The 25,460-nt window shown below is 41.7% G+C and overlaps 1 protein-coding gene across 3 annotated transcripts in view; it reads left to right on the top strand.

Annotated features, from left to right (window-relative positions):
* Nucleotides 1-25,179, top strand: part of CCL28 (C-C motif chemokine ligand 28) — a 34,315-nt gene extending 9,136 nt beyond the window's left edge. Inside the window, exons 2-4 of one of the 3 annotated variants that reach the window (XM_012507854.2) lie at nucleotides 15,960-16,086; nucleotides 20,372-20,469; nucleotides 22,370-22,434. In XM_012507854.2, coding sequence (XP_012363308.1) covers nucleotides 15,960-16,086; nucleotides 20,372-20,469; nucleotides 22,370-22,434 — 290 coding nt within the window. Of the gene's footprint in view, nucleotides 1-4,956; nucleotides 6,143-15,959; nucleotides 16,087-20,371; nucleotides 20,470-22,369 lie in introns of those variants that run through there. The other 2 variants (XM_030813790.1, XM_003277749.2) reach the window with 2 other exon arrangements.
* Nucleotides 25,180-25,460: the final 281 nt, after the last annotated feature.

Below are 25,460 nucleotides of genomic sequence, written 5' to 3'. Positions count from 1 at the left end.
AAACTCCATGCTGGGAGAATCACTACTCTCTTCAATGCTGCCAGATAGGGACGTTTAAGTCTGCAGAAGTTTCTGCTGCCTTTTGTTCAGCTATGCCCTGCTCCCAGAGGTGGAGTCTATTGAGGCAGACAGGCCTCCTTGAGCTGCAGTGGGCTCCACCCAGTTCGAGCTTCCTGGCCATTTTGTTTACCTACTCAAGCCTCAGCAATGGCAGACGCCCCTCCCCCAGCCTCACTGCTGCCTTGCTGTTCAATCTCAGACTGCTGTGCTAGCAGTGAGCGAGGCTCCATGGGCGTGGGACCCTCCAAGCCAGGCGCGGGATATAATCTTCTGGTGTGCCGTTTGCTAAGACCATTGGAAAAGTGCAGTATTAGGGTGGGAGTGTCCCGATTTTCCAGGTACTGTCTGTCACGGCTTCCCTTGGCTAGGAAAGGGAATTCCCCGACCCCTAGCAGTTCCTGGGTGAGACAACGCCCTGCCCTGGCTTCAGCCCATGCTCCATGGACTGCACCCACTGTCCGACAAGCCCCAGTGAGATGGTCCCGCTACCTCAGTTGGAAATGCAGAAGTCACCTGTTTTGTGTTGCTCACGCTGGGAGCTGTAGACTGGAGCTGTTCCCATTCAGCCATCTTAGAACTGACACACACCAATTTTTTAAAATAGAAACAGGATCACAATCTACATATTGTCTTAACACATATTTTAATCATAGGTAACAGTATATCTATTCAACACAAAAAGTTAATTCTGAAAATCTGCATCTTCATCTTATATAAAACATTTAAACTTCCCAGAACAATTGGGAATGTTAATGTTTCATTTATTCATTTATTATTAATATTAATCAGGGTCCTATTAGAAGACAGAAACCAGATAATGTGAAAGTTTAATACGAACAAATTATTAACTATAACAAGAGATAGGCTAGAAAGAAAGATAATTTTAAGGAATGTAGGAAAAGCAGATATTCCAAGGGCTAAAACAAATCACTCAAGGAAGAATTCCTGCATCCTTACCCGCCCCAGCTGAGACCCAGCCATGGCTCAACAAATGGCAGAAAAGTCACCTGTCTGTACTGGCAGAACATGCTGGATATCCACCTTTTAGTTTGCAGGGGAAAGTCCTTCACAGGGAAGCATCTTACTGGATGCGCTGGGCTACAAACCTGCCCGTAGGGGTGCTGCTAATTGCCATGCACTGGAGAAGCTAAAGCACTGCAGAAACTGGGTCTACAGGAACCTAATGAGAGAACCCTGGAGCCAGGAAGGAAAACCCCCTCTTCCTGCAATGTCCCTTCAATATCTTCTATAGATAAAGTTTAACAATGTTCCAGCTAGCCCAGGAAAAATATTTAAGGGCCCATCTCAATTTCATAGAACAGGAAATTAAGGGTGAGTTTGAAACTGAGGGAAAATAAACAAACAAGTGGCCCATTCCACAAACATTTAATGGGCACCTGTATACTTACTATGAGCCAGGGACTGTACTGCATATTGGCCCACATATGTCCTTTTTGTTTCCGTTTATTGAGTGTTGTTTGTCACTCCTGTTCTAAGCACTTAAATGTACAAACCCATGCAATCTTCACAATAACCCTGAGGTAGATGCTAGGACCACCCCCATATTACAGAAAAAAGGATTGAGATACAGAGAATTAACTCACTTAAGGTCAGCTGGTAAGTAGCAGAAGCAAAATTTAAATCTGGTAGTCTCCACATGCTTAAGTACCATGCTACAAAGCCTCTCAGGATGTTTTTATGGCACACAATTATCCAAACCCCTTCAAGATATCCCCTGACCACTCTAGTGTCTGCATCATGTTAAAGCAAAGAAAAATCCCCATCCACTCTCCATGCCCCCAAACATTATCCCAGGGTTCCAAAAAGTACCTGGCAGGACTTTATTTGGGAATAGCAGTTCCATACATCATGGATTAGTGAGTCCTATCTGCCCACTTAGTGACAGCAGTGGTCATCTGTCGGCACCCACTGCATGATCTGGCTACATTAAGGTGTGAGGTCCACAAGAATGGAGAGATGTGTTCTAACCACATTCTGAACATTATGTGTTGCCTTTTTTTTTTTTTGAGACGGAGTCTTGCTCTGTTGCCCATGCTGGAGTGCAGTGGCGTGGTCTCTGCTCACTGCAACCTCTCCCTTCCAGGTTCAAGTAATTCTCCTGTCTCAGCCTCCTGAGTAGCTGGGATTACAGGCACCTGCCACCACGCCCGGTTAATTTTTTGTATTTTTAGTAGAGACGGGGTTTCACCATGTTGGTCAGGCTGGTCTCGGACTCCTGTCCCCATGATCCGCCCACCTTGGCCTCCCAAAGTGCTGGGATTACAGGCGTGAGCCACCGCACCTAGCCTGCCCTTCTTAAATTGCACTCAGTCTTGAGACACTGCTAGCAGCTAAGTGAATCTTTTATATCATTTTTATCTTTAGTCTGCAAATCCTTTCTCCAATAATTGCATGTGCCTTTCTTTACTCTGTTTCTGTTTTGCTGTGTTCTATATACAGTACCAGTGCTTTTCAAACTGCATTTCTAATCAGCTCCCAGGTGATGCCATTGTTGTGGCTCTGAGAGCCACACTTTGAGTAGTGAGATCCTATACAAAACATCCAAGTAAGAGAGGAAGCTGTTCACCTCTCTACAGTAGCAGGATCCTTTCCTTAAAACCCAAAATCTGCCAGGCGTGGTGACTCACGCCTGTAATTCAGCACTTGGGGAGACAAAGGTGGGAGGATAGCTTGAGTCTAGGAGTTCAAGACCTGCCTGAGCAATAGAGTGAGACCCCGTACTCCAACAATAACAAAACCCAGAATCTAACTTTTGTATCACAAATTTGATGTGTAGTGCCAATAGTTCTTGAGCACTAAGAGATCTTTACAGCCCTCTAGTGACCAAAACTGGATCATAGACAGAACCAAAACATGGACTCACATTCCTGGAAAATCATCCATACACTTAATACTGGGAATAATAATGACAACAACCCAAAACTAATAGAAATAACACCAGAATAAGGCCAGGTGCAGTGGCTCATGCCTATAATCCTAGCACTTCAGGAGGCTGAGGTGGGAGGATTGCTTGAGGCTAGGAGTTTGAGATCAGCTTGGGCAACATACAACACCCTGTTTCTGCAAAAATTTTTAAAAATTAGCCAGGCATAGTGGGGTGCATCTGTAGTCTGAGCTACTTGGGCAGCTAAGGCAGGAGGATCACTTGAGCCTGGGCATTCAAGGCTGCAGTGAGCCATGATCATACCATTGCGCTCCAGTCTGGGCAACAGAACAAGACCTTCTCCCCCCCGCCAAAAAAAGAAAAGAAATAACACCATAATAAGACAAATAGGAATGCTTTTAATCAGATACTAAAAACATCTTTAAAATATTACATATAGTGAACAAATGATTTATCATATTAACTGACCCCTTATAACTTCAATGTGCAGGGATGGTACCTATGAAAGGCACTGTGTAATTGTAGGTAATTTGGGACATAAGACCTTGACCAAAAACAGAAAATACTATTCCTAGAAAAAAAGCAAAAATATTTTGGACGTTAAAAGCCTTAAAACAAGATAAAAATGAAACACTGATAAGATCAGAGCTTAGTTCAGTCCAAGAAACTTATTTAGCACTAATACCAGACAATGTGCTATGTGGTGGGGGGTTACAAAGATGCCCTGTGGGAGCTTACAGTCAAAAGACAGTCATATAGACTCTTAATGTCATACATGGTAAAGACTAAGATATAGGAAAGCACAAGATACTGTGGGACCTCAGATTCAAATGGGGAAATGACAAAGTTGGAAGAAAGTAGACAACTGAGAGGTTCAGCAGTCCAGAAGCCAATTAATAAGGTCTTGAACTAAGAGTGGTAACAAGGATGAAGAGGAGACAGATCTGAAAAGTGTTAAGGAAAATACAATCTACAGGAGTTTGACTGGCCATGGGAGTGCAGAAGGAAGATGGAATTACAGTTGGATAACAGTATAAAGTGATTAAATGAGATGAGAAAAGGAAAACAGAAGTAGATTTAAAGTGGCAGGAGATGATGTCTTTAGTTGCGGCTCTGTTGAGTTTGGGGTGCCTGTGGGATATCCAAGTGCATGTTCAATAGCAGGTGGATAGACATCGGAATATTTGGGTAGAGCTAAAAAACACATTTTGAAGTTACTGACATAGTGAAAATTTTAAACATGAGATGTGAAAAGAAAAGAGCAGTAGGTTAGGGATGGAACTTTGAGAATGCTAACTATTGAGGAGAGGGCAAAGGAGGATGCATTCAAGAGGCAGAGAAAGTCATTTCTCTTTTTTTTTTTTTTTGAGATGGAGTCTCTCTCTGTCACCCAGGCTGAAGTGCAGTGGCACAATCTCGGCTCACCGCAACCTCCACCTCCCGGGTTCAAGCAATTCTCTGCCTCAGCCTCCTGAGTAACTGGGATTACAGGCGTCTGCCACCATGTCTGGCTAATTTTTTTGTATTTTTAGTAGAGATGGGGTTTCACCATCTTGGCCAGGCTGGTCTTGAACTTCTGACCTCATGATCCTCCTGCCTCGGCCTCCCAAAGTGCTGGGATTACAGGCATGAGCCACCGTGCCCAGCCGTAATTTCTCATTATTCAGAAAATTAGAAGAGACTAGTAACTAGGAATATGGAAATTTTCAAGGAAGGAATGGGTAAGTGTTAAATGCAGCAGAGAGGTCCAATGAGACAATGTTAGAAAAATGTCTGCTCAGCCTGGGCACAAAGTGAGACCCCGTCTCTACAAAACAATAAAGAAATTAGGTGGGCATAGTGGTGTGCACCGGTGGTCCCAGCTACACGGGAGGCTGAGGCAAGAGGATCACTTGACGCCAGGAGGTGAAGGCTGCAGTTAGCTGTGTTTGTACCACTGGACTCCAGCACTCCAGCTTGGGTGACAGAGCAAGATCCTATCTAAAGGAAAAAAAGAAAAAAAAAAGTCTGCTAATTGCTAATTGTAGGCGCCCTGAGGGCAGGTACTATGACTTACTAATTCTTATATACTTGGCGTCTGTTACAAAGACTGATACAATGCAGGCAGCACCCTATAAATACTTATAGAATTTTACTGATGTGACAATCACTTTAATTAGTAAAATAGCACACTTCTACGATTCAAAAAGAAACATGTCGGTACTAGATATTGTAGACATTTTTCCCAAGGGAGCTTTTTCTTGACCCAACTCAGCCTAAATTTTTAGTAGAAAAATATTAATAAAGGAAATATAGAAAATACCTTTCCAACAGAAAGAATAAAAAGCAAAGAAAAAGGATTTAAAAACGCAAAAGAGAATAAATGAATACAAACCAAAAGATTAGTGTAGCAATGTCAGTAACAGAAAAATATGACTTAAGCAAAAAGTTATAGTAGAAATAGAGGAATCTTAACCGAAAGATAAAAAAGTTCACTTCACAGAAAAGCTGTCTCTAGGGCCCAGACTCCTGTGAGGCAAGAGAGGTGATCGAGTCGTGAAAATGCAGTCAGATTTTGTTTTTATTTAAAATTGCAGCATTTTACTAATTATAGACTTTTTTGCATTAATTTTTATTTTTAAAAATATTGCATCCAAATATTGCTTATCTTCATTACGGAGTTCTGTTGGCGGTCCCTTAAATTCTGCACCTGAGGCTCGTGCCTCATTTTAATCCTGGCTGTGGACCAGGAGGGTACTTGGACGTCTGAAAACATAACCCCAAGTGTTATATCACGTAAGTAGACAGAAATGCAAGAAAAAAAAAAACTGGCATAATCCCAATAACAGTGGGAGATTTTAACATACCCGCATCAAAAGCTGACTGATCAATTAAAAAAAAAAAAACTAGTAAAGGTTAGGGAATGCGCGCACAATACAAATAGTTTTTTCCTGCAGCTCTGTGAAGGGCAGCCCGCGGTAGGCTAGGCGTGGTCCTGGACGCCCCAGCCGGCTCCCCCGGGTCCAGGCGTGCGCTTGCCGGCGACGTGGGCGTCTGGGCATCCGGCCGTCACGCGCTGCCTGGGACTCCATCCTACCCTTCGCGTAGTACTTGTTATACTTTGGCACCTTCTTCACGCCGGTCCTCTCCGCGCGCCAGTAGGAACCGTCCACGGCCTTAAAGAAGCCTCCTCACCAGGTCAGTGGCGCCAAGCAGGTTGCGCACGCGCAGAGGCCGGAAGGGCGGCTGGACGTCGCCCAGGTAAACGACGTCCCGCGCCGCCCATTTCTTGTTGCTGTCGCTCTGCACTTCCCGCGCTCTTCGTTGCTCTCTGCTTCGGCTACCGCCCACTGTTTTCCACTTCAGTTTCTCCTGGTCCACGGCAGCCACGACTACAGATACGAGTAGCGCGACAGCCGCAAAGCGCCATAACGTCGTGCTTTTCTTTTTTCTTTTTCTTTTTTTTTTTTTTTCCTCGTGCTTTGTTTCCTCTGATTTTCCTTTTCCGGGTTTTTAGTTGAACACACGTTTTTTTCGTGTATGTGTTTTAAATAAATGCATTTAGGGCTAAATTGAACTGTATCCTACCCATTATAATAAATAGTACTTTTACTATTTTCCAGAATAAGATTTTGTGGTTTCCTCTTTAACCCATGAGTTGAATGCTTTGTTTCTAAGCTTAGAGCCAAACATTTATTTATTATTAGAGACAAGGTCTCTGTCGCCCAGGCTGCAATGCAATTGTCAGAGGCGAGTGAACCAGAGCAACTCCATCTTAAAATAGGAGCTAGGTAAAATGAGGCTGAAACCTACTAAGTTGCATTCCCATCTAAGTCACAGGATGAGATAGGTCAGCACAAAATACAGGTCATAAAAGACCTTGCTAATAAGACAGGTTGCAGTGAAGAAGCCGGCTAAATCCTACCAAAACCAAAATGGCCACAAGGGTAATCTCTGGTCGCCCTCACTACTACACTCCCTATCGGCGCCATGACAGTTTACAAATGCCATGGCAACGTCAGGAAGTTACCCGATTTGGTCTCAAAAGGGGAGGCATGGGCCGGGCGCGGTGGCTCACGCCTGTAATCCCAGCACTTTGGGAGGCAGAGGCGGGCGGATGACGAGATCAGGAGATCGAGACCATCCTGGCTAAAACGGTGAAACCCCGTCTCTGCTAAAAATACAAAAATTAGCTGGGTGTGTTGGCGGGCGTCTGTAGTCCCAGCTACTCGGGAGGCTGAGGCAGGAGAATGGCGTGAACCTGGGAGGCGGAGCTTGCAGTGAGCAGAGATCGTGCCACTGCACTCCAGTCTGGGCAACAGAGAGATACAGAGCGATACTCCGTTCAAAAAAAAAAAAAAAAAAAAAAGGGCGGGGGGAAGGCATGAGTAGTCCACTCCTTGTTTAGCATATCATCAAGAAATAACCATAAAAATGGGCAACCAGCCACCCTCAGGGCTGCTCTATGAAGTAGCCATTCTTTTATTCCTTTGCTTTCGTAATAAACTTGCTTTCACTTTGCACTGCGGACTGGCCCTAAATTCTTTCTTGCATGAGATCCAAGAACCCTTTCTTGGGGTCTGGATGGGGACCTCTTTCCTGTAATGCAATGGCAGGATCAAAGCCTCCAACTCCTGGGTTCAAGCGATTCCCCTGCCTTAGCCTCCCAAGTAGGTGGGCCACAACGCCTGGCTAATCTTTTAAATTTTTTGTAGAGACAGGGTCTCACTATGTTGCCCAGGCTGGTCCCAAACTCCTGGCCTCAAGCAATCCTCCCACCTCAGTCTCCCAAAGTACTGGGATTATAGATTATATGAGCCACCACATCTGGCTCAAACTTTTAAACTATTACTTTGCACAGGAATCTTCACTTCAAACACTAAGAATTTAAAAAAGGAGTCATGACTGCAAATACAGTGAGATAAAGCTATGACACTTTGTGAGAATAAAGTAGAAATTGTGGATAAAATAAACAATTTCTTGGAAAAATAATAAATATATAAATATATGTAAATATATATATATATTTTATATATATAAGTAAGCCAATAACAAATCCAACTTAAACATCTTTCCTCAGACACCAGGCCTAGATAGTTTTTGAAGTTTTACCAAAAACTGGAGGAACAGAAAATTTTTATCTTATACAAACTCTTTCAAAGGATGGAAGAACAGAGAAAACTACCCAATGCATTGTTGAGATTAACATACCCTTAATACCCAAAACATAGGTATTAAGGTATAGATGGTATACAGGGTATAAAAGTATAGATTATGAACAGAGGTGCAAAAATCTTAATAAATAGCAAATCTTATACAAGATATAAAAATTAATATATTATGAATAAGTATGGTTTATCCCAGGAGGGCAAGGAATAAAATAGATTAATCCACCACAGCAATTTAAAGTTATGTATTGAACTTTCAATGGACTAGGTACTGTTCTAGGCATTTAGCAAAGTAACAGATTTTAAAAAAGAAAAATCCTTTATTTCCTACACAGGAATTGAGAAGAAAGAGAGAAAAATGACTATTTACCTATAAAACTGGAGTATCTACTCCAAACTAATACAAATAAAAAAATTCAGCAAGGTTGCTGGATACAAGAGCAACATTAAATAATCAATAGAATTCTTTTTTTTTTTTTTTTTTTTTTGAGACAGAGTCTCGCTCTGTTGCCCAGGCTGGAGTGCAGTGGCGCCATCTGGGCTCACTGCAAGCTTCGCCTCCCGGGTTCACGCCATTCTCCTGCCTCAGCCTCCCGAGTAGCTGGGACTACAGGCATCCGCCACTGCGCCCGGCTAATTTTTTGTATTTTTAGTAGAGACAGGGTTTCACCGTGGTCTCGATCTCCTGACCTCGTGATCCACCCGCCTCGGCCTCCCAAAGCGCTGGGATTACAGGCGTGAGCCACCGCGCCTGGCCTAATCAATAGAATTCTTATACATAAAAATTAACTAATTAGAAAAAAGTATTTTTAAAAAGTTCATTCACAATACAACAAAATATATAAGGTACCTAAATATAGATCTAAGATATACGACATTATCTTATCATTTTCTTCAGAAAGATCTTGGAGGACCAAGAAAATCTGAATAGCTAGAGAGATAATTCCATATTGAGGAATGGGAAGACAATATATTTCAGATCTTAGTTGTAAATTTAGTGCAATTCCAACTACAATTCCTGAAATTCTTAAAGAACTGAGCAAACTGATTCTAAAATTTATCTAAAAGGTAAAGGATCAAGAACAGCCAAGACAATTTTGAAGAATAAATTGGGTGGGGAGACTTATTGTATCAAGTTTTGAGATTTATTAAAAAGTGTCTTAGGCCGGGCGCGGTAGCTCACGCCTGTAATCCCAGCACTTTGGGAGGCCGAGGCGGGCGGATCACAAGGTCAGGAGATCGAGACCATCCTGGCTAACACGGTGAGACCCCGTCTCTACTAAAAATACAAAAAATTAGCCGGGCGAGGTGGCAGGCGCCTGTAGTCCCAGCTACGCGGGAGGCTGAGGCAGGAGAATGGCGTGAACCCCGGGGGGCGGAGCCTGCAGTGAGCCGAGATCGCGCCACTGCACTCCAGCCTGGTGACAGAGCGAGACTCCGTCTCAAAAAAAAAAAAAAAAAAAAAAAAAAAAAAGTGTCTTAGTTGAGACATGTGGAACTGATGCAGAGATCAATAAGTAGAGCATGAGACAGAAGAAAAAGCCCAGAAACAGACCTATGTGTATGTGTAAACTTGAAGATTTAAGGAGTGTCTGCATATCATTGAGATGGGGTGGTTCTGTTATGGAAAGAGAACAATCCTGCCAATGAAAGATTCCTCTCTACCAATACAGAAGAGAAAAAAAAAAGTATTACTGAGTAAGCATTAACGTATTTACAAGCATGTATGGCAGCACAAAAGTGACTATGAAATTGGAACAGAATTTTATATAGCATAGCAGAAGAAAGAATAACTTCTCGCCTCCTCAAAAGATAAAAGGGTCACACCTTGTCACAGTTTCTACACGTCTTGTGAGAGACCCTGAGCTAAATCCAGGTGTTTTTAAAAATACATCTGGAGGTTATTTGGCCCTTGGCCTTGGATATATATAGCTATTATTACAAAAACTGAAGAGTGGGCTTAATCCTTGTAGAGATTGATCTCAATCCAAAAGTAAAGATTAAGATACACTATGTCTTCAAAGAACCTCATCTTAAGAATGGAGGAAAGGAGGCCAGGCGCGGTGGCTCACGCCTGTAATCCCAGCACTTTGGGAGGCTGAGGTGGGTGGATCATTTGAGGTCGAAGTTCAAGACTAACCTGGCCAACGTGGTGAAACCTCACCTCTACTAAAAATACAAAAATTAGCTGGGCATGGTGGCCGGCGCCTGTGGTCCCAGCTACTTGGGAAGCTGAGGCAGGAGAATCGCTTGAACCCAGGAAGTGGAGGTTGCAGTGAGCCGAGATTGCGCTACTGCACTCCAGCCTGGGCAACAGAGTAAGACTCTGTCTCAGAAAAAAAGAAAAAAAAAAAAAACGGAAGAAAGGGATGGGTGTGGTGGCTCATGCCTGTAATCCCAACATTTGGGGAGGCCAAGGTGGGCGGATCCCTTGAGTCTAGGACTTGGAGACCAGCCTGGCCAACATGGCAGGACCCCCTTCTTTTGAAAAGACTTTTTAAGTAAAAAATACATACATTTTAAAAGTGTGGAATAAAGGGGGAAATGGTTTCTTTGCCCTTTGTAAATGGAGAAAAAAATTTCATTTACCACTACAGTTCTGAGACAATAGGTATTCTTATGCAAAAACCTTTTTTCTGACTCACAATCTATAAAAAATAAATTACAGGGGTAAAAAAGCTTTGCTTTTTAAAACAAAATTATTATTATGTTATATTTATGACATCTGACTATGGGAGGATTTGCTAAATAAGACATAAATAGCAAACTGTAAGGAAATACGTCAAAGTTAAAAGATACACTTACCAAGGGGGAGAAAATATTTTCTAATTACTGAGAAGAGATTAGTATCCCAAATATTTTATGAGTTCTTATAAATAATTTTTTTAAAATCAAGGTAAAAAAATAGCTGGCAAAAGTAAGATTTGGCAATTCAAAGAGAAAATGTGAATGATTAATAACTTACCAATAGGGGAACACAAATGAAGCCACGTTAAGGTACAATTTCAACCCCATCAGATTGGCAATATTTTAAAACATTATGAAAAGTTGTTGAGGATGTGCAGAAATGGAACTCTCATCAACTGCAGGTATGAGTGTAAATTGGTATAATCACTTTGTAGAGCAATTTGCTGGTATGAAATATAGTTAAAGATGCATATATCCTACAACCTAGCAATTCCATGTGTAAATCTGTTCTCCAAGAACAGTGGTTCTCCAAGTGTGTTCCAGGACTAGCAGTATCAGCATCACCAGGGAAGTTATTAGATATGCAAATATTGGCCCAGCACGGTGGCTCACACCTGTAATCTCAGCACTTTGGAAGGGCAAGGCAGGCAGATCATTTGAGGTCAGGAGTTCAAGACCAGCCTGGTCAACATGGTGAAACCCCGTCTCTACTAAAAATACAAAAATTAACCAGGCTTGGTGGCACACACCTTTAATTCCAGCTACATGGGAAGCTGAGGCAGGAGGATCTCTTGAACCCAGGAGGCAGAGGTTACAATGAGCCGAGATCGTGCCACTGCACTCCAGCCTTGGTGACAGAGTAAGATTCCATCTCAAAAATAATTAAACAAATAAATAATAAGACATGCAAATGTTCAAGCCTCCCCTCAGATTTACTGAATCAGAAACCTGAGGTAAGAGAGGGATTTGATTTTGATACACATAAAAGTTTGAGAACCACTGCTGTAGAGAAATTCTCACACAAGCCCCAAGGAGACATCTAGAAAAGCAAATAAAGTATAACCAAAAGGTCTAAAACGTGCCAAAATGTATGTATTCAAATTCCAGCCCCACTATTTATTTCTTGGCCCTGTGATCTCGGGGAAGGCATGTAGTTTTTCTGCATATTATTACCCATTTATAAAATGGTGATTAATATACTTCCTTCTGCATATAGTTGCTGTGTAGATTATATAAATTAATTCACACATGGCAGTTACACTAGTGCCTGGCACACAGTAAGAACTCAAAAAATGTCTGTTATCATTAGGATGTTTGTTGTAGCCTTGCTTGTAACAGTAAAGTACTGGAAACAGCTACTTAAAAATAAGACTGAAGGCAAATATGGAAAAGATTTAACATAAATAACATTTGGGTGATGAGTATATAGGTATTTTTATTATTCTTGGTAGTTCGTCTGTGTTGAAATGTTTCACAAGGAAAGAGGAATAGTAGTAAAGTCGTCATTTATTTATTCACATCTACATTTCCACAGAAGTATTAGTTTAGGTGAATTATCATGTCTTGATTTTTAAAGTTTCCATAGAAAGAGGTTACTGAACTTGTGTTACTGGTATAAAATATAAAGCTGTCTGGCCTCAAAATACTTTTCATGTCATCCTCCAACAACTTACATTCATAAATTCTGTATTCCAACCAAATTTGCATGAATCTGCCTTTTTCCACATTTGTATCTTTGCACCCACTGTCTCTATATTTACTGCACTATTCATATTCTATCCATGTTTCACATTTTCAGCTCAAATGCCGCCACCCTGATAAAGATGGACCCCAGTCGCTGTAATTTATCTCTTCTGCCTTTCAGTGTTCCAGATACCATTCTGTTTATCACATAGCCCTTGCCACATTTTCTCTTATGTTAGAAATGTTTTCCCTCTACTTTCTTTGACACACACTCTACAGAAGCACACCATTATTTTAATTTTATTTTGAGATTGATACAGTCTCAAAAATGCCAGAGCAAACTGATTCAAATATGATTTAAGTACTGATTTCACTTCACTGCATAGACACATCAGATGCTACCCATGGAACTCCTATACTCTGGCTTCACTGGCCGGTGAGTAGAAATTGTGATGTTCTGGGTCCCCACTTTCTTTTTTTTTTTTTTTTTTTTTTTTTTTGAGACGGAGTCTTGCTCTGTCCCCCCAGGCTGGAGTGCAGTGGCGTGATCTCGGCTCACTGCAAGCTCCACCTCCCAGGTTCATGCCATTCTCCTGCCTCAGCCTCCCAAGTAGCTGGGACTACAGGCGCCCGCCAACACGCCCGGCTAATTTTTTGTATTTTTTTAGTAGAGACGGGGTTTCACCATGTTAGCCAGGATGGTCTCGATCTCCTGACCTCGTGATCCGCCCGCCTCGGCCTCCCAAAGTGCTGGGATTACAGGCTTGAGCCACCGCGCCCGGCTGGGTCCCCACTTTCTTGCCTGGCAGTAATTACAGAGTTGCTGCAGGATTTCTCAATCCAAATATTCTTGACAATTCTCAAATAATGGGTCCTGGAGAAGGGTACTTTCCCTCTAAAAGTCTGGGGGAAGTTGGTCTGATAGTGTAGGAGGGATGATCCCTTGCATAATCAGAACCCTTACTCCCAGTTTTGTGGTTCCTCTGTTGGGCAGCTGCTCTGGATCCATTTGAAACCCACTGGTGGTTGCCCACTTCTCCAGAGAGCTGACCTCAGTGCTTGCTTCTCAGGCCAGCTGGAAAACGCATCTGCTGATCTCACAAATCACTTTTCAGAGAAATTCCCAGGTGGATCTGTTGGGCTTTGTCCTTCCCAAAGCAAAGGGAGCACCTGTAGGAGGGGTTAGGGAAGCGGTTGGGGGTGGATCAGGCAAAGTCTTGCATTATACCTCAGATCCTTGCTCGTTCATACCTCTGGACTCCGCTGCTTTATTAAGCCCACTCTGCAAGACTTCTCTTATTTTCAGTAATAGTCACATATTTCTCTTCGGGGGAACCCCTTCTCCATCATACAGGTTTGTGTTTGTGTGAACTCCAATTCTGGAACATAAGCTGGTTATTTTCCAATATATACCTGACCAAGGTGGTCTTTGCAGACAGGTTTTGGCCTCCCCGATCTCTTATCAGCTTGCCTCCCCGACGACCTCTCCAACAACCATTGTTCAGTATCTCATCTGAACAAAACTATGTAAATGCTGAAGAAATGTCACATAATCATCTTTTTCAGCCTGACACACCAAAATCTCTCCTATATAGAAATGCTGGAGTCATAATTGAAATAAAGGGAAGTAGCTGATGGCTTTTTTAAAATGCAACTATTCTGACAGGAGGCTGCAGGAGGGAACCTCTAGGGGGCGATGTTATCTAACATAATTTTACAGTTGCCCTATTCGGAACTACCCAGTTTACATTCTCCATTGCCTAACTTCCCGTGTTCTCTCCAAAGTTGTTTCCTGGCCTCTTATATTTTCTGCTTCCTCTGGAGGGCGCTAGTTGCACCTACTAACGTAATAAATGCTGGCCTGCTTCTGCCTTTTTATAGTTAATCTGACTCAGATCAAGTGATCTCCAGCTGAGCCCATCCTACGTTTATATTAATATTTGAGAAATGCAATCCAGTTTACTAAGTATATATAGGCCCCCGGTACTCTTGTGGCTTAAAACTGTTTGAATTGGCCGGGCGCGGTGGCTCACGCTTGTAATCCCAGCACTTTGGGAGGCCGAGGCGGGCGGATCACGAGGTCAGGTGATCGAGACCACGGTGAAACCCCGTCTCTACTAAAAATACAAAAAAATTAGCCGGGCGTGGTGGCGGGCGCCTGTAGTCCCAGCTACTCGGAGAGGCTGAGGCAGGAGAATGGCGTGAACCCGGGAGGCGGAGCTTGCAGTGAGCCAAGATTGCGCCACTGCACTCCAGCCTGGGGGACAGAGCGAGACTCCGTCTCAAAAAAAAAAAAAAAAAAAGACTGTTTGAATTGATATCAGCACTCAGATAACTCAAACTCCTAAACACACAGATTTTCTTGTGATTCTTAATTGCTACCATGCTTCTGAAAGTACGTTTCCTATTAGACTTGCTTGGGTCACAGCTAATCTTTGAGGCTAGTAACCCTTCATTTTTCTACATTCAGGGTCTAGCGTAGTGATTCACACATAGTGAGATGAGTGAATGAATGGGTGGATACGTGGATAAACCCAATACCTTGTTCAGGATATTAAGAGTTTGATTTAGGCGGCACAGCATAGCTAAAGAAAGAAACAATTAGTTTTAGGAAATAAATGCATTAATAAATGTAGGAACAACCAGTATTCACACACCATAAAATTCTCCATTTTAAAGTATAAAATTCAGTGGTCTTCAATATATTCACAGAATTGTGTGATCACCAATATCTAATTCCAGCACATTTTCATCACTCCAAAAAGAGATCTTGTATCTGTTCGCAGTCACTCCCTGTCCCCTCCTTTCATTCGACCCTCTCCATCCCTTAGCCCCCCAGCCCCTGGCAACTACTAATCTACTTTCTGTCTTTATGAATTTGCGCATTCTGGATCTTTCATATAAAGGGAATCACACAGTATGGCCTTTTGAATCTGGCTTCTTTCATGTATAATCCCATAACACTTTGAACATAACTCTTTAACACTTATTTTTCTGTGTTGGGATTATTATGGCCTGCCTCCCACTGGACTATTAAGCATCACAAGGACAGATTATGCCTTGTTTATTTCAACTTTGAATGCAGAGCTCAGGGCCTGTCACAGAATGGGCAATCAGTAAATGTTTGCTGAACGAATGATGCTTTTCCAGTTCCAAAATGCATGAAACACCGTGTTGACCTCACTCTTTTCATCTTTGATCAGTCTGCAGTACCACCAGAATCCTTGTCTGTAACTCTTTTCATCTCTTTCACTTGTTTTGTGTCTTTGCCTAAATTTACATTTTCTCTTTCACAAATACAGCTTAAAGTCCAGAAAGTGGGAACACGTCCTGCCCCAAGTCTGTATTCACAAAGCCATGTTTGCCCCTTGTTTGTGTGGATTAACATTCTGTTTCTCTGAAATCTTCAAAATGAGAACAATGCCAGTGTTCTATAAACTGTAAGATTTAACATTTTCTTTCTTTTCTTCTTTTAGCCATACTTCCCATTGCCTCCAGCTGTTGCACGGAGGTTTCACATCATATTTCCAGAAGGCTCCTGGAAAGAGTGAATATGTGTCGCATCCAGAGAGCTGATGGGGATTGTGACTTGGCTGCTGTCATGTGAGTGCCTTTCAGCCGGGAGGTCTAAACCTGCACAGTGATTATTTCCCTGACCAACGAATAATAGGTTGGAAAGGCTTTGCATGATTACAACATACAAACAGTCATCCAAACAAGGGAGGGAAAAGTAAATATTCTGTCCGTTAGGCCCCAGGCTCCCTGGAGTAAATTCATAGTCTCTCTGTCCAAAGATGTCCTGAGCCCCATACCAGCACACCATCTACTTCCACCCTGTAGTGCTGTGGTTAGGACTGAATTCTCCCCGTCACCAAAAAGTGTTCATGACTTTCCCAAGCAAAACAAAACCCCAAACAAAAGATAACTCTGTTATATTTCATGGCTTTTAACCTTTTCCAGTACATGGGTTGCTGTCATTTCTACTTTATGAATTCATCAGGAGCATATTATAAGGTTCAAAAAGGTAGGCCGGGTGTGGTGGTTTATGCCTGTAATCCCAGCACTTTGGGAGGCCAAGGCAGGGGTATCACTTGAGCCCAGGTGTTCAAGACCAGCCTGGGCAACATGGCGAGACCCCATCTCTACAAAAAACTTCAAAACTAGCCAGGCGTGGTGGCATGCACCTGTAGTCCCAGCTACTTGGGAGGCTGAGATGGGAGGATCATTGAGCCCAGTTCGAGGCTGCAGTGAGCCGTGATCATGCCGGTGCACTCCAACCTGGGTGACAGAGTTAAATCCTGTGTCAAAAAACCACCACCACCACAACAACAAAAAGGCAAAGAAAAACAAAAGATTCAAAAAGAAGCGTGGAAAGATCTGTACCTGTCGCAGTGCTATATGCAATCCAATCACAAATGCCAATCCAATCTCTGCTTTTGATTCTGTGGTGTTGATTCATGGTGAAGCCTCCCACCCCTGCCCCTGGCTCAGTTATTAAAAGCTTTGTTTGTATATGTACTTAACATCTCTGTGGAGGCTCTAACATCTGAACTGCATTGGTATTTAGTAAATCTGGATTCTGACAACAATGCTGTGAGGAAAGCATAAATGATCTCCCAATCATACACAGGAGAAAGCTGTGACTCAGGTTACACAGTTCACTTGTGTACAGCTCATGAATTGCAGAAACAGGATGTGAACCCAGGTCTCTTAGTTCAGAACACTGTATACCTCCAATGTCATTCTAAAGCAGTGGTGGGACTAACCATAAAATGCCCTCTCCAAACTCTACTGCATGCGAGTATCAGGCATCTCCCTGGCATGCTGGTTTAACACCATTTGTGGCTCCAGGTGATGCTAGTGGGTCATTTGGTGCTCCTTTCTTTGGGCTATAAATAAACCCATTGCTTATGCCTGAGCTCCTGAGTCACTCAGAAACCTTATTCTTTCACAGTGAATTCAACAAATATTTATGAATTAACAATTATGCGCCAAGCACTGTTCTATATGCTGGGGATGCAGTGGTGACAAAATGGGTTCTGTCTGCCTAGAGTCTCGAGGGGACTCTTTATCCAGCTGGGTTCTGCAGATCATCTTAATGATTTGAGATGATCTCTGGAACTTGAAATATATTTTCCCCCTTTTCAGAAGGGATTTATCCATTATTCAATTTTGAGGAAAAACTGCTCCAAGATAAGTGTTCTTAAAAGTTCAGAGGAAGAGTTTGTAAGATGTCTGTTGATAGACTTTCATCAGGTTAGGGGCTATGAACTTCCTGAAATTTTTGTGTATGAACTTGTGAGCATTTTTAGAAGGTCCATAGGTTTTATAAGATTCTCAAAGGTTCTGAGATTGAATAAAGTTTAAAGATCACACTCAGGGTCAGATGTAGGGGAGGAAACAATTCTTGATCCAAACTTGTATTAAGCATGAGTGTCTTTGTGGGAGAAGGGAGAAGACTGAGAATTTTCTCAGCATCTCCTCAGTTCAAGCCACCACGTGGCTCCATTGGCTCAGGTGGTTTAGTCATTGGGAACCAGCATCACCCGTGGCACTCCAGGGGCTACATACCAATGAGGATTCTGAGGGGTGCTCCAAGTTCCCAACTTCTTTGAAAAATTCCTTGGTACATGTCTGGCCGAGATTCTACCAGTCTTTTATTTAATCTTAAAGAATATTGTTGGTAATAGTTGGAAACTAAAAAGTTCATAGACAATGCATGGGCAATGCTCTAGGTAGTTAGAAACAGCTGGATATTTGTGTTGAGTGGACACAGCTGCACTAAATCTGTCTGAACCTGCTCCAGTTGCTCTGAGAAACTCCAAATTTTCAACTCCTCTCAATTCCTTCCAGCTCATTGGCATATATCACCTCAGACTTGAAGCTTGAAGCTTGTGAGGGCTCCAGTAGGACTCCCAGAAAGGCTTGAAGAAAAAAAACAGAGGAAGTTTCTGTGGGTGTATAAGAGACTGGAGGTTATCCAGGGAAGGTATTGGTAACAGGATTTTCAGGGATGTTTCTTTGGGATAAGCAGGTGTCAGAGATCTGAAAAAGGCATAAGAACAGAAATGATGTTTCGCTGTGATAAGGGAAAATATAATCAGTAACATAAGTCTTCATTTTCAAAAGGACTCAATTTTAATTAAAGAGGAGCTAGGAAGCCAATCAGTTGGATCTAAAAATATTTACTTTATTCAAGCACAATTTGTAAATTGACCTCTCTGTGCTAAGAAAGCTGAAAAATACAGAGTTGTTATGACCTAATCTCAAATAAAATTAAATTCAACTCTGTAGTATTTTTTAACCATAAATTACAGATCCTATCTGTTCTGTTTCCTGATGTTCAACATAAATAGATAAAGATTCTCTTGTTTTCAGATTAGTTTATTATGGAGCATGTCTTTACTTATCTAAAATGTAGTCCCTTATCCCTGACTGGGTATAAAGACTTTAAGATTTGAGAAAGTGTTTAAGATGCAGAAAGCATTGCTAACACTGGAAATGTAATTCCCAAGTAGCATGTATTACTAATAACAATTAATTAATATAAATCAACATACAGTTAACTTACTAGGCTTCTTTTTCTTTTCTGCCTAGAAATAGGTCCTTTGTTTCATACCTTATAAATGGTCATTGTAGTTTTTGATGCCTGAGACAGCAGTTTTCTTGTTCAAACTCCTCTACAGTGACTTCATTAATGAGCTTCTGGATGTTTCTGAACATAAATACAATAAAAGGTTGTTTATCATGGCCAGGCACGGTGGCTCATGCCTGTAATCCCAGCACTTTGGGAGGCTGAGGCGGGCGGGTCACGAGGTCAGGAGATCGAGACCATCCTGGCTAACACGGTGAAACCCCATCTCTACTAAAAATACAAAAAAATTAGCCGGGCGTGGTGGCAGGCACCTGTAGTCTCAGCTACTCGGGAGGCTGAGGCAGGAGAATGGTGTGAACCCAGGAGGCGGAGGTTGCAGCGAGCCAAGATCGTGCCACTGCACTCCAGCCTGGGCAACTCCGTCTTAAAAAACAAAAAAAAGAAAGAAAGAAAAAAAAGTTGTTTATGTTGGGCAGAGGCCTGAGGATTCTTGAATCAAACAGACATTTTTTGTTGTGAGAAAATTTGAGGTTTTTAAATAGAATTATCTGGAAGGCTTGAGTAGTTTTTCAGATGTGGTTGTGAGGCACTTGTTGTGTTTAGAGGAATGGGTAAAGAAATAAAGCTTAAGGGATATTAAAGGTATAATCTCTATGGCAGGGCCACCCCTTTACATCCATCAGTCTATCTCCAGCTATCCTCCTGAGGGTTAAGAAAAAAAAAAATCAGGGGATTGGCCTCAGGATTTCTTACAGTCAAAACTCTCCACCTACAAACTCACCATTGGGAAGGTGGAGATTGGTGCCCATCAGAATACTGTGGAACTGCGAGTAGGGAAAGGAATGTGGAATAGGCCAGCCCCCTTTCCAGCATTACTTCATCTCTTTCTATCCTGGTGGAAAATACATGGGATCCAAGTAGAGATTTAAGAAGTTTTTAAACTTTAGGATTCTAAAACATCATAGGATCTCAGATTTGGGAGCTGTATTCTGGTAGCTGATTTTTTTCCCCAATTGAAATTACATTGAGAGGTTGCCTCACCAGCAAGTCTTTGAAAAAGCCCACATGCTAGTTGTTGCCTGTTTTCCTATGGTCCTCCACCTTTCTGAATCCTCTGTCTATATCTCTTCCATCTGGTTCTCTCCTTCAGCCCCGGTGCCAATGCCCCTCCCTGAATCCCATCTCTCTTATTTTTATAATGGACTTGAATCCTAGGTCTTTCCTGTGTAACTTATGGGCTTATGTGCGCGTCACAGAAATCTTTTTTTTTTCTTTTTGAGACAGAGTTTCCAGGCTGGAGTGCAGTGACACGATCTCAGCTCACTACAACCTCCGCCTACCGGGTTCAAATGATTCTCCTACCTCAGCCTCCCAAGTAGCTGGGATTACAAGTGCATGCCACCATGCCCAGCTAATTTTTGTATTTTTAGTAGTAGAGACGGGGTTTCACCACGTTGGCCAGGCTGGTCTCGATCACCCGACCTCAGGTGATCTTCCTGCCTCGGCCTCCCAAAGTGTTGGGATTATAGGCGTGAGCTACTGTGCCCAGCCTGCATGTCACTAAAATTTTTATCTGCTCAGTTTCTTTCTGACATCACAGGGAGAGGCAAGAGTTGTAGTCCTTTGGAAAGGGTAGGAGCTTCAGTGCCAGTTTTTTGTTTGTTTGTTTTTGTTTCCTACGCAGCAGTGCTACAGACACGTTTTCTCCTATGATAGCAAACCAACTGACCATAGTGAGAATTAGGCTGTTGTTTTTTTTTAAGACTATCTAATACACATAGGGAATATATTGTTCTCTTATTAAGATGCTCCACTTCTTTCAAACTAATATTCCCCAAATGCTGGCTTTATTATGTTAAAGCTCATTTGTAACTTTCCCCCCATTCTCCCCACTTTTCTCCCATTTCAGGAGTCCCTACATTAGCTGAAAAAGATTCAGCTTGGGTCATCTAGAAAAATAGCAGCTTACTCTCTACCCCACCTCTGTTTTTTCCCTGAATAAGAGTCAGGAGTTCCAATTTATCTGGATACAGAAATATTGTATATGTAGAGCCAGCAGGATTTGTGACATTTTGTAAGAGCTGATGACCCCTCATGGGGAAATTAGAAGTCACCAATATCTTTTTCAACAAAAAAAATTCTTCTAGTTACCAGAAACTGTGCATGCTATAGCATTCTCCCAGCCCACTGTGAAAACTTCATATAGAAAAATGAAAATGAGCCAGGTGCAGTGGCTCATGTCTGTAATTCCAGCACTTTGGGGTCTGAGGCGAGTGGATCACCTGAGTTCAGGAGTTCAAGACCAGCCTGGCCAACATGGTAAAACCCCATCTCTACTAATAATACAAAAATTAGCCGGGTGTGGTGGTGCACACCTGTAATCCCAGCTACTTGGGAGGCTGAGGCAGAAGAATCACTTGAACCCGGGAGGCGGAAGTTGCAGTGAGCTGAGATCACGCCATTGCACTCCAGCCTGGGTGACAAGAGCGAAACTTCATATCACCAAAAAAAAAAAAAAAAAAGAAAAGAAAAGAAAAATGAAAATGAAAGCACATTCCGAACTGTGGCATAGATCTATATCATATTAAAATGTTAACAAATGCCTAGAATATCTTAGTTTTGTTTTGTTAATTTAAGTTTTAAATTAAGTTTAAGTTTTAAATTAGTTTAAGTTTTGAATAAGGCGTTTTCAAGACACTTCTAGATTATTCCTCCTTCAAGGAGCATAACTCCAGTAGGAAAGATGAGACAAGTACTCAGATAAAAGACGGAATAAACTAAGTGCCAGAAAAGAGATAACTCTCACCGTGGAGAATCAGAGGGGAAAAAAGACGGCATCTAGCTGAGAGAATCTACAAATCCTTACGGATCAGAAAAACCTTAAACAAACCTTAAGGATGTGTTTGAGATGGGCTGTGAGGATGAATTGGTTTTGTTGGGTTCACTTGGTTTTTATTATTGTCTCTTTTCTTCCTTTTCTTCTTCCTCTTTTTTCTCCTTTCTTTTCTCCTTCTCCTGTTCCTCAACAAATTCCTTCTTCTTCTCCTCTTTCTTTTAATACTCTCTGCTGATATCTGAGGACCCACAGGCAGCAGTGTTTGAAAGTCAAAATTGAACCTTGTGGTACTCAGCTTTAGAATTCACTTCATTTCTACACTGAATTCAGAAATTTAGTCTGAATTTAGTCTCTAGGAATACAGTGTCCCAAAGTGGGAGCTGCATGTAAGTCACTAAGTGATTATTTATATATGTTTTATATCAGTGACTTTCTTTTGCTTCCTTTTCTAACAGCCTTCATGTCAAGCGCAGAAGAATCTGTGTCAGCCCGCACAACCATATTGTTAAGCAGTGGATGAAAGTGCAAGCTGCTAAGAAAAATGGTAAAGGAAATGTTTGCCACAGGAAGAAACACCACGGCAAGAGGAACAGTAACAGGGCACATCAGGGGAAACACGAAACATACGGCCATAAAACTCCTTATTAGAGAGTCTACAGATGAATCTACAGAGACAATTCCTCAAGTGGACTTGGCCATGATTGGTTGTAAGTTTATCATCTGAATTCTCCTTATTGTAGACAACAGAACAAAACAAAATATTGGTTTTTAAAAAATGAACAATTGTGCAATATACAAATGTAGCCAATAATATACTCAACTGGAAAATGAAATGAAAAGATAATACTAGCTGGGTACGGTGGTTCACTCCTGTTATCCCAGCACTTCGGGAGGCTGAGGCAGGAGGATCACTTGAGGCCAGGAGTTTGAGACCAGCCTGGGCAACATAGCAAGACCTCATTTCTACAAACAAAAAAAAAATTAGCCCAGCATGGTAGTACTTGCCTATAATCCCAGCCACATGGGAGGCTGAGGTGGAAGGATCACTTGAGTCTGGGAGAGTTTGAGGTTGCAGTGAGCAGCCTGGGTGACAGAATGAGACCCTGTCTCTAAAAATAATAATAATAATGATAGTGCTTATCTTCATATAATATTTTAAGAGGAGCATATAGATATAACTTCTCCCAACTTTTTAATTATAGTTTTCCAAACTTACAGAGAAGTTAAAAGAATGGTACAATGAACATCTATATATCTTTCACCACAATATTAATCATTGTTAATATTGTGTCACATTTGCTTTCTCTCTCCTCTCTTTGTATGTGTTTCTATATAAAATATTATAACTTTTTAAATATATCTTGTTTGCTAAACCATTTGAAAATAAGTTGCAAACATCATGACACTTCACCCCTAGTTTCTTTTTGGTGTTATAACTTGACATACCCTAAAATAAAGACATTTTTCTACATAATCACCTTACCAGTTTTATACCTAAAAAATTAACAATTTCATCTAATATATTCCATATTCAAATTTTCCCAACTATTTAGAGAGCACTTTATGTAGTTTTTTTTTTCACTCCAGTAATCAATCAAGGTTGACATACATATTGCAAATAATTGTTATTTTTCTTTAATATCTTTCAATCTAAGAAAGTTCCTCTATCTTTTTTTTTTTTATTTTTAAAATTATTTTGTTGAGGGAGGGTCTTGCTGTGTCTTCCAGGCTGGAGTGTAGTGGCACAATTTTGATTTTGGCTCACTGAAGCCTCAACCTCTAGGGCTCAAGCAGTCCTCCCACCTCAGCCTCCTGAGTGTCTGGGACCAAGGTGCATACCCACCACACCTGGCTAATTTTGCTTATTTTTTGTAGAGACAGGGTCTCACTATGTTGCCCAGGTTGGTCTCAAACTCCTGGGCTCAAGCGATCCTCCCACCTTAGCCTCCCAAAGTACTGGGATTATAGGTGTGAGCCACAGTGCCTGGCCTAATTATTTTCTTATGATCAAATTCAGGTTTAATGTTTTTGGTTAAGAATATCCTATGTGAATTCGTATACTTATTTTGTCATTTAGAGTTCATAAATATTAGGGTTTATTTTCTAAATAGAAAAGTTTAAACTAAATATAACTTCAAAACGTCTAGTTTGAGTAGCTACCATTGTTTGGATTGAAATTTTCTGATACTGAAAAGAACAAAAAGCCTGCCTTGCTGCCCAGAACCTTTTGCCTCCCCCAGTCAGTTCTTGGAGCAGCACTAGTTAGGGGCCCAGAGTTCCGTCCTCTGTGTGGTGATTTTACGCTCTGCCTTAACAAGGAGGCTACATCTTTTAGCTCCTATCCCACCCTTCTCACACCTTTTTGTTGTTGTTTGGTTGTTTTTTTTGAGACAGAGTCTCACTCTGTTGCTCTGGCTGGAGTGCAGTGGCACAATCTCGGCTCATTGCAACCTCTGCCTCCCGGGTTCAAGTGATTCTCTTGCCTCAGCCTCCCAAGTAGCTGGTATTACAGGCGCCCGGCCACCACACCCCGCTGATTTTTGTATTTTTAGTAGAGACAGGGTTTTCCCATGTTGGCCAGGCTGGTCTCAAATTCCTGAACTCAAGTGATCCACCCGCCTCTGCCTCCCAAAGTGCTGGAATTACCGGCGTGAGCCACCGTGCCAGGCTCACGTGTTTGAGTTGATACCATTGTGCCATTCCTCTTTTGGCCTCTTTTTTGTCCATAGAGGCTTCAAGATAGGTAGGTAAGAGCCCAGTAGTGTTCACAAGAAGCCAGTAGAGAGCAGGAGCCACTGTATCAGGTGGCAGGTGTCCTGGGCCTCCCTGCTGGCTAGTCTCAAGCAGTGGTGTTGCCAGGATGTCTTGGAGGTGATAATGGGACACACAGAGGCACTGAGTCTCCATAGGTTAAAATGCCACCAAAACTGGCCTTTGCCTAATATCCCTCATTGACTATTTAGCATTTAATTTATTTATTTTCCTGACATTTCTGCAAGCTTTGTATTTATATTTCCACTTTATGAATGGGGAAACTTGAGGCTCTTAGAGGTAAACTGACTTGCCCAGGTCACACAGTAAGTGGCAGAGACGAGCTTTTTAAATAAGAAAAAATTAATAAAATATAATATGAGAGTAACTTAAAATATTAATAAACCACAATTTTAAATTAATTAACCATGATAACCAACATTAATAAAAGTTAATATACCAAAACACTGGTGTCTAATTCTTTCAACGAACAACTTGAATTATTTTCCATTTTGTTTCTTCTTACTAGTTCAATCTGCAATTCTACACAATTGTTGGGTAGCTATGAATGACAGTAGGTTTACATGATATATTTTAAAAACTGATTTTTCTGCAATGCAAATAATTGAAACTTTGTCTGAAGATAGTGTGCCTGGGAAACCAGATTTATTTTTATTTTTATTTTTTTTATTTTTATTTTTTGAGATGGAGTCTTGCTCTGTCACCAGGCTGGAGTGCAGTGGTGCAATCTCGGCTCACTGCAATCTCTGCCTCCTGAATTCAAGCAATTCCCTT

The sequence above is a fragment of the Nomascus leucogenys genome, chromosome 6 (assembly GCF_006542625.1).
Source record: "Nomascus leucogenys isolate Asia chromosome 6, Asia_NLE_v1, whole genome shotgun sequence".
Taxonomy (NCBI): Eukaryota; Metazoa; Chordata; class Mammalia; order Primates; family Hylobatidae; genus Nomascus; species Nomascus leucogenys.
The sequence above is the reverse complement of the archived record's forward strand: the minus strand, read 5'-3'. Positions and strand labels throughout refer to the sequence as shown.